This window comes from Meleagris gallopavo, chromosome 17 (genome assembly GCF_000146605.3).
Source record: "Meleagris gallopavo isolate NT-WF06-2002-E0010 breed Aviagen turkey brand Nicholas breeding stock chromosome 17, Turkey_5.1, whole genome shotgun sequence".
Lineage (NCBI taxonomy): Eukaryota > Metazoa > Chordata > Aves > Galliformes > Phasianidae > Meleagris > Meleagris gallopavo.
This window is the reverse complement of record NC_015027.2, coordinates 7,916,592-7,926,492: the sequence shown is the minus strand read 5'-3', so window position 1 is coordinate 7,926,492 and position 9,901 is coordinate 7,916,592. Positions and strand designations below refer to the sequence as shown.

The 9,901-nt window shown below is 39.5% G+C and overlaps 1 protein-coding gene across 3 annotated transcripts in view; it reads right to left on the bottom strand.

Annotated features, from left to right (window-relative positions):
• Positions 1–8,436: 8,436 nt before the first annotated feature.
• The window catches only part of LOC104913559 (calcineurin-binding protein cabin-1-like), a 40,912-nt gene continuing 39,447 nt past the window's right edge, over positions 8,437–9,901 (bottom strand). For all 3 annotated transcript variants that reach the window (XM_010720317.3, XM_010720315.3, XM_010720316.3), the window contains one exon: positions 8,437–9,823. In XM_010720317.3, the coding sequence (XP_010718619.1) occupies positions 9,680–9,823 (144 nt within the window). In that variant the 3' untranslated portion in view covers positions 8,437–9,679. The remainder of the gene's footprint in view (positions 9,824–9,901) is intronic.

The window sequence follows — 9,901 nt, the reverse complement described above, 5'->3', positions numbered from 1 at the left end:
AGAAGAGAATAAGGCAGGACATAATGGATGGTAGTAACATACTGTTAAATGGTTACAAGACAGGAAATTTCAGATAGGGAAAGGGGAACATGGAGGAATCGGCTCTCCAAAAACTCACCGTGCTCAGATTACAGGAGTGGGCACTTTTGGTCTTCTCCAGAATTTTACTCATGAAAGTTGTGTGTTATCCACTGGGACAAAACTCAGGTGGCTTCCCCTATTGCTCTTGCTTAGCTGCAAGAATGCTGCAGTCGAATTTCTATGCACTCAATATGAAAAGCAGGATCTCCTTGCAGGAATAACACCAACCACAGAGAATGGGGGAGAACTGCCCAAGAAAAGGATATTCCCAATAAAGGCACTGTTCCAGGGATCACATAAAGACAAGTATCGCTAAGTAGAACCTCCTTTTATGATTTCATTTCTGGAATTTATGTTGCTGATGATTGTAGATTAGCTCTCCAATGCTAATCTATATGCCACAGCCATGAAAATTGAAGGGAGAAATTTAGTACTAATTCCAGATTAATACAGAACAATTTCAAAATCATAGCTTGTTCCTGTTTATTCGGATTGATTTGTTACCAAAACCTCATGTTCCATTGCCCTTTTTATTTACACACCCTACCACACTCTGTCCTCTTCTTCGTAGGCACTCATTTTCCCACATATTTCACTGGGGCTGATTTCTGTTTTAATCAGCACGTACATTTCCATTTTTGTTTGGCATTTTTCAGCAGGCAACTGTAAACTTTTGAGTTGCCAGTGCTAAGGAAGCGAAGTCTGTTCATTCTAAAGCACCTGTTTTCAAGGGAAATTCTACCTGCAGAAATGCCTCTGTAAAGCTTTGGAGTTTACAGAGTAAACTGATGGACAAACAGAAGCTGATGATAATCTTTGCTATCTTCACTGAAATCAACTGGAATTATATTTAAGTACATGGCTGAATCAGACAAAATATTCTCCTCCTCCTCTCTTCATTTTCCCCAGCAGATTCTTTGGATTTGGAAGTATCATCTCTTTTCATGTTTCATCAAATACGTTAAGAATATTTTCATATTCTTTGCAGCTACTTTTCCATTTGTCTTCAGATAACACAGCAGTTTGATGCTGCCTTTGCAGTTGATGCACTGTGCTGCCTTTGTATCTGAGTTATTGCTGAAGCATGACCACACGTACAAGTGGAGTGCTTTAATACTGTTGTAAATATTTTGATTTTCACTGAAATTGAACAAAGCTCTCTATTTAAAGGGGTAAATGCAGGGTGTTATGGCAATGCATATTTGAACGTACTATTTGTCTCACATTCCAGTTCAATTTTCAGTTATCTGAAAGTGAACTCATTAATTTAGATAATAATATTTCCAGAGCAGTCATGTGAATTATGTGCAGTTGTTAAAGGACCTTGTGTCTGCCTCCTAACAGCTGCCAATACACGTCCGTGGAGCTCAGCCCAAGTCAGCCCATGTCCTGCAGAGGGAGAGCTGCAGGGCTCAGGCTGGCTAAGCACCTGTCAGCCCAGCTGAATGGGGACGTATCTGAAGCCATGGGGCAGGCAGCAGTCGACATCGAGGGATTTAAACGACCAGAGGTTGTGCTCTTTCAAGCAAAAGGTAATGGCATCCATGTTACCAATTTAAAGCTCTTTAACTTCTATTTGCAGCAATACTTCAACAGGTAATTCCAAGCCGTTATTACGTTCATGAAAGCCAGATTGAAATACCATCTTGTAGCATCACTACTTGCTGTAAGACAACACATCAGATGCTTTGTTGTGGTCCCAGGAAAGCCCATCTGCTGTTGAGTATGGGAAGTGTTTCCAGCAGCGATATCTATTGGGAGAGCCATAGCAGCACTCTTGTTTGAACTTGAACTGACTACTTGAGCACTGCAAATTGATGTTGCAAGCTCAATCAATTTCACTATTAATTTCTAAACCTTAATATTTTTCTCACCCACTTCAATCTGATGGAGATCTAATGTAAACCTAGACATTCCTATCTGACACATTTTCATATTCAAACCAAAGCTTTTCAACATTCAAATAGCACTGTGCTTTTACATGTTGATTCAATTAACAAATTAACTATTCTTTGAGAATACATCTAGTTTCAGCTCTTAAGAGAAAATGAAAATGATCACTGCAACAGTACTGAAGGAGTAACACTGTATTAGAAGCACACATTTAGATGAGAAAATTATTCTGTTTAAGCATTTGGGTGTATAACTTAAGGAAACTTTATTTCCAGTCTGACTTCTATTGGAAGTGTTCTCTGATTCTCTTGTAAAGAAGGAGGCTTTGCTGTTCATACATTATCCTTTCTAATTATTGTTGAACAGTATGTGTTCAGTGCAACATTAGATAATGACTCATGCGATGCCTATCTGCAAATTGAACTCAGTTGTAAATCATTTCTTGTGAACAGCCCTCCATATCTGGTAAAAACCTTTAACAAGTAAAAAGAAAAGAAAGTGAATACACAGACAGGTTCTTAAGCTAACTGCAGTTATACATTAAGAATTAAGTATTCACACAGGAAGTACTATGTTTAAAAAACTGACTCTTGACCTTACTGTTGTAGCCAGAATAATATTACTAACTAAAATAAAGTTAATCCCATTCCAGTTTGCTTCCCATATGCTTCTATGTTTACTGATTTAGATTCAATTTATTCTTTAATTTACTGGGTCTTTGAAAAGGGAGAGAAAAAATAGGCTGAGAAAGAAGTGGAAGGGGTATCAGTGACTGATCTCACAGCAAAAGCTGCTTTTTAACACATTTGTTGACTTAGCTTTAGACAGGCAGTTTCCTTTAATATGACAATGTGCTTAGACATTGTGAAGTATTCCTCCCACTGGGATTACATAATTGAATGCTTTTGTACTAAGATATATATACAATCATTTAGTTGCACAGATAGCTCCTAAATGCGGGCAGAAGTGTGATTTTCCTTTTCCCCATGGTAGAAGATTGTGTTTCTGATTCTGCAGTCAGTTCACAGCCCCAGTTACATCTCTCTGTCCTATTTCATGCACACCTCTGCAAGACGACTATAGTGCTTGATCTCAACTCCTGACTGCTTTAGGTAACAGAGATCGTTACACCAGATTTTTTCAAGCTTAAAAGCTCCATATTTCTTTCCTCATTCTCACATGAGCTTTTGCCCTTAATTAAGATTTGCTTTCATGAAACTAACTCAAAACAGTTTACAGATCTGAGCTACACATTTATCACTTACCCCCAGGTGCTGGTTACAGTGACACAAACCCCATGCTACTGTAATGAACCAGGTGAAATTAATCAGGACTGAGTATGATAAAGCTAAAAGCACTACTTGAGCCTTTTAGCACAAAACTATCAAAAGATATTCTTTTCTTCTTGATATAGTGTACTGAATGTTAAGATAATGAGAAATACCCAGTAGGTTTTTTATAAGGGAAAAAAATAGGAAACCAACAGATTTAATATGAAAAGAAAGCACAGAGTGCATCTGTTTTCATGCTAGAGTTGTCATATTAGTAACAGAGTGAGCATGAACCTTTCTGGGTGTTTTTTGCTAACTGTATTATCAGTATTATTGGTGGTGGGTTGTTTTTGCAATGATCACGAATGAGAGACAGGATACTCTAAAATTATGAGGATTCTCCGTTCCTTTGCTTGGAATCAGACAATACATGTACAAAGAGGACATATGGGTTAGTAGAACTGTGGAAGGCCCTGGAAGCACCTAAGGTCAAAACCAGCAATGTAAATCCGTTTCTCAGAAATTTAAGGACAGATCCTTCCTTTATTTTTTCCCTGTCCTAGGGCACCCTCTAGCGCTAAGACAGCAGCAAGTGTAACTTCTGAGCAGCACAGGAACAAACGCTGGGCACGTCTATAGAGATGCCCTGCTACCCTTGGATGGCCTTCCAGCCAGGCCTGCCACGTGTCTTGTTTTAATTCACACACAACATTTTATGAGGGATAAATCCACTCATAGGACAGAAAATATTCTGGAGTTAATATACAGGAAAGTGCTTTTGCATCCATACTTACGGCGCCGTGAGGTTGCATCTGAGCCTCTGCAGGCATGGAAATGAAGGCATGGCAAACAGCTCATATGCTTGCTATATAGAAGGCTTGTGGGTAGTGCAGCAAAAAATAAAAAGTGAGCATTTGCGTTCTGTATATATGTGCTCTAAGACTGATTCTTCCTAAGGGTCAGCAGTGGTCAAAAGAAATCCAGAGCAAGGTTCCCACAGAACAGTAACACAGGTGAGTAAATCGTTCTCCAGAAGCCAACAAAGCTCAGATCTGTTCTGTGTCCCTTTGCAACGCTGCTGTACTGTGCCACAGGGCAGCTCTCACAAAGGCTTAATTTGGGCTAGTGCAGCCTGCAGCACAAGTGCCCCAGACTTACTTCCAAAACAGTAACACAGGCTTCAGAACTGCCTTTGTGTCTTCCTACTCCCTTAGAGAAAGATGGCAGCTGGCACTCAGCATCTACACTAAGGCTCTTACCATTGTCTTCAGAGACAGGAACAAGGCTCTTTCATTCCAGTTTTACATAACTAAGAATTATGCTTGCTACCTTTTCTTCTGAGTGTCCCAGCTTACTTTCTTTGCCACCCTTCTCCTTAAAGACTGTCAGTGCCTGAATGAACTATGCACTTTGTGTGGAGCTGCATGCAAGCTGCATATGCCATTGGTTCTCCCATCATCCTCAAAAATATCATCACCAATACCAAAAGCAGGGTGTTGAATTCCACGACAGCGTGATCCCACCCTCGGTAATAAGAGTTGTTCTTGTCTCACCTAGCTCCTCTGCTGCCAGTCAGTCCATTTTGTCTCCAGCTTCTGCTGCCATGCCTTCCTCATCTTTTCCTGGTCCCTTTCTCCCTGACCATACGGTGCTTATTTTGGATGCAAAAGATATTAATTTCATTATTCATGAGAAAACTTCACTCTAATTAAAAACAAAATGAAACAAACAAAAGAAAACCCCACCCCAAATAAATAAATAATGATTTTTAAAAACCACACCAGTCCCCATGTCAGAAATTCCTGATGCTCTCAATCATCTGCAAATTATGCAGTTCTTGTGCCAGGAAATGAAACATGGTGCTACATGCCTTAAGAAAACCAATCAGTGCAAGTTTCCTTACTGTGTGTAAAACCAGTGCCCAATAACAGCACAGGGAACATAACAACCATACACAAGTTACTCTCAACATCTGAGTGAAATTGTTTTTTTCCCCCACTTTTTAAAACAAACGTTTCCTTGCTGTCTGCCCAGATGTCTCAATGGTTGGGTTGTCAGTAGCCAACAGGATTTGATTTTAAATTAATTACTGGCAAAAAAAAAAAGAAGAAGGAAGAAGGAAGAAGAGAAGTAAAAGCCTTCCCCTGCTCCCACCTAGTTGGTCTGTAGATGATTTAGGATGCACTGAAGCTTACAATTCTAGACTGACCTGAAAAAGACAGTCACTTCACTGATACACACACAAGACTTATTATGATAAAATAAGAAAACAAAAACCATCATGCAGGAAGCAGGTAATAAGAAAACTGCTTTTTCTTTCTGTATCTGTTTCTGTGGGAAATTGTTTCTAACCACAGCACCTGCAAATCTGCTCAGTTTTCTAGCTGCAAGTGTTCTGGACAAAAATGAATTTTCAGTTGGATGATGTATTTTATTTAGCAAACATTTCTATCTTTAAAGGTCTTCCAATGTTAGAGCACTAACCTATAATAGACTTTTGGCTGCATGTGACAAAAACAGCTTCTTAAACTTAACACAGAACTTACCTTTATGTTTCCTTTAGGCACCAGACATGCTTTTCCCTTCAGCCTCACAGGAAAAAACAAACTATATACACACACACACACACATATATATATATACAGGAGCAGTATACTTCAGTAGCAGCCATTTATTTGTCTGGCACAACATCACAAAGACATCTGGGAACACAAATTTCAGAAGCAGTGGTTATCCAGTAAATCCTGCAGATAGCTGTGGTGTTTACATTTGATCTGCAATACTGAAGGGAAGGAGTTAGAAGTCTGATCTTGCCTGTGCTTGGATGTCAAGCTAAAACAACTAGAATTAGATTGAAATCAAAGAAATTACTCAACTCATCACTAATTCATTGCAGTTTTACAATAAGGCTGTTTTTTTTTCCCTTGAAAATTTCACAAAACTAAACTGTCAGGCTTCAGAGGGTGCTATATTAAGTGAATATTTCTGTTTGCATAGGATTTGAAGATCTTTCTCCAAAATAACTTTAGGCAGTGTGCTTGAGACAAACATATGTTACGTATGCAGTGCATCCAAGCATCTTGGCATCTTCTCTCCAGAATATGGTTCCTATGGGCTGCATCAGAAGAGGGATGGCCAGCAGAGCAAGGGAGGTGATTGCCCCTCTCTTCTCTGCTCTGTGAGGCTCCATCTGGAGTAGTGTCCAGGTCCAGGGTCCCAACACAGGAAAGATGTGGAGCTGTTAGAGAGGATGCAGAGGAGGGCCACAAAGATTATCTGAGGTCTGGAACACCTCTCCTATGAAGACAGGCTGAGGGAGCTGGGCTTGTTCAGCCTAGAGAAGAGAAGGCTGTGGGGAGACCTCATTACGGCCTTCCAATATTTAAAGGGAGTTTATAAACAGGAGGAAAATCAACTTTTTAAATGGGTAGTTAGTGACAGGACAAGGGAAATGATTTCAGGCTCAAGGAAAGAAGATTTAGATTAGACATCAGGGGAAGTTTTTCACTGAGAGAGCGCTGAAATGCTGAAAAAGGTTGCCCAGAGTGTGGATGCCTCATTCCTGGAGGTGTTCAAGGCCAGGCTGGATGGGGTCTTGTTCAACCTGATCTAGTGTTTGACCTAGTGGTTGGCAACCCCACCTGCAGCAGATTGTTTGGAACGTGATGATCCTCGAGGTCCCTTCCAATCCAAGCCATTTTACAATTTCACATAAACAAAATGAATGGCTCCTTTAGCACAGATCAGCAGTAATTCCCATTGTGGAAGATGCCCTGTCACGTCAAACAACACACCAATTAGCCACTGGCAGAAGAACAAGATCTGAAGGAGGTGGCTTGTACAGTCATGGCAATCTCAGTAACTTGAGATTGACAAAAAGCCCTCCAGCTACCTGACACATAATGGGAATACAAGATTTAAAAAAGAGAAAATCAGATAAAACTTTTGAATATAGGATGACAAAAATTTAAGAGTAGATCAACAACATTCATCAGCTCTTTAGTTGACTTGAACAGCTTCACTTGCTGTTCTAATTTTTCTTCAACAAAACATTAAACCTTCTCAAAAAAGAAGGACTAGAAATCAAAGAAAGAACAAGATCATGCATATTAAGAAGCACTGGGAGGGAGAAAAAAGCAAAATGTTTAGAAGAATAAAGAAAAACTATCATTTTCAATGGGCAAATTCATTTAAGACAATCAAATGTTCAGTCTTCATACCTCAAACCAATGCTGGAAGCACAGACCTATGAATTTAAACATCATCACAGTGTTAGCCTTACACTTTGACGAATGTACGTTAGTCAGTAAATGTACTTAATTTGAGTGAAAGAGAACTACTTAGAACGAGGTATCCATGTTGTCTTCCATTGCTCTTAAAAAAGCTGATTTCTATTTTTTCCATGCTATCTTCTGCAACAGCAAATGTAATTCCTGATTTTCTAATGCTACCTTAGGCAATAACCGTTCAACGACTACACAATATGCTATACATCGTGTTTACAGTAACTTACAGCAAATTAACGAGCAAACAAACACTGAAAACACATTACTGCTGAAAACACCCATTTGCTTTTACCATTCAGTTACCCTTCCCCACATCTTTTGCATCTTCCCCACATCATTTGCATCCAGCTCACCTATCACTTGCAGTAAGTGAACAAGTCACAGGAGCAACTGCTAACACGCTCAAGATGGAAACACTCACTTCCCTACAAATTACATTTTGTTCAAAACAAAGACACTGAGTATGAGAATAAAGTTGCAGTATGTTGTTTGACAATGCTTCTTTTTATCTAGGATCCATTCATTATTCTTACAGCAAATGAATGACCACTGCAAAAACAGATTTAATGCTGGGCTGTACATTGAAGTATTCTTCCCATGTCATCATATTCACCGTGTCTTCTTCCCTACGTTCATCAGTATTCAAAGACATTCAGACGAAAAAGAATTCAGATCATGTCTCAGTAGAGAAGTGAGCCCACTGCATGCATTCTTGGCAGCACTGCCTGACTCGGCTCAGGGTCACTCAAGACCAAATCCATCCTAAGATTTCTGGAAGTCTTCAGAAAAGAAAGAGGATTTCTCCCACCCCCTTCCTCCATTACCCTCTCTCTAAAAGGAAGGGAGGAGCAGAACATTTGCCAGAACCATGGCACCTTGCCCTCTCAGATGAATAGAGGAAGCAGTAGGTACATTTCAGCTTTATTAGAAAAAAACAAAAGTTTATACAAAGCTCTGCATTTTACAGAAAACCACCTCCCTCAAACACAAAGAAATCCAACATGGCAAGCTGTATGCATTTCCTTTTTTCAAATACATACATATATATATGTACACAGACATATATATGTATGTGTGAGCACGTGTGTGTATATATAGTGTGACGTAGGTTTTTTTTGCATGGATTGCATTCATTATTTTACAAAGGTAATATTCAGTAAAAAAAAAAAAAGATCTTTGTTACCATTATTTTCTCATATAAATAACTGTGAGCAGTCCCTCTGCAGATAGATAAAAAACACCTTTTCATGTCATTCTGTAAAAAACAGACATTACTGAAACGGTACTGAAATCTTAAGTCTTTTTCAATACCACCATAAAAATATCATCTAGCCCCCAGTTCAAAATGCTTGTCCAAGGCATTAGAAGAGAAAGGACTGTAAGACAATTCTGGAAAGATCAGTTCGTTAAGCCAACATTCAGGTTGGTAATTTCTGCTGGACCTTACATTGGTGTGAAATGAGCACAAACAGGAGGCCAAGCCCTCTGTCTGCCTAGATAAGCTGGTTCTTTGCCTACTGACACCAAGACAAATTCCAGCAAAGCACACAACTGTGCCAAGCAGCTGACAGCCTGTCCGCTCACCCTTTTCACCCCACAACAGACTTTCTTAATAAAATTAAATCCTCTACCAGCTCAGCAAACTTTTTCTACTCCATTCACCTTGAAAGGAGCTAGACTAATCATGGCAAGACCAGACAGAGATTCCACTGTTGAATTATTGGGAGAAAAACTTAACTAATGGCAAAAATGTAAAAAGACAACTAAAAGGAAGAAAACGATATAGAAAAGAGCTATTGGATTGAATCCCAAGGCTCTGGTTGAAGAAGCAAAAACAGTACAGAGATGCCAGTTGCAGCTAAAAAAAAAAAAAATCCTTGCATTTACTGAAGTTAAAGGTGACGGTGTGGTCCAAATGAATTAACTGCCTGGTAAACAATCGTTTTTCTTCTGTTAAGCACCATGATGGGGAGAATGGCGAAGATTTTGAAGGCAATACAAGTGGTAGTGGTGGTAACAAAGGTAATGAAAGTGAAGAACACGATGCAGATTAAATGGTGAGCAATGCCAACGAGGATGTTTGGACTGCCAGAGATGTTGGCAACAAGAATGGTTATATGGTTGGTGTTGATGATGGCCAGAATTCATTCATATGTCCATGTAGTCATCATCTTCATCAGTATCACTTTCCAGTGAGGACTCCTGGCTTGAGGTCTCTAAGATTTCCAAAGCTGGCTGACAAAGGCTCTCCTTCTTTACATTCGCTGCGGACTGAGCAGACAAAATAGCAGACTGATCCCAAAAAGAGAGAGAGAGAATATATTGCTAAATAATCAGGATAAACCCATGATCACAGGGATAAAAGCCAAC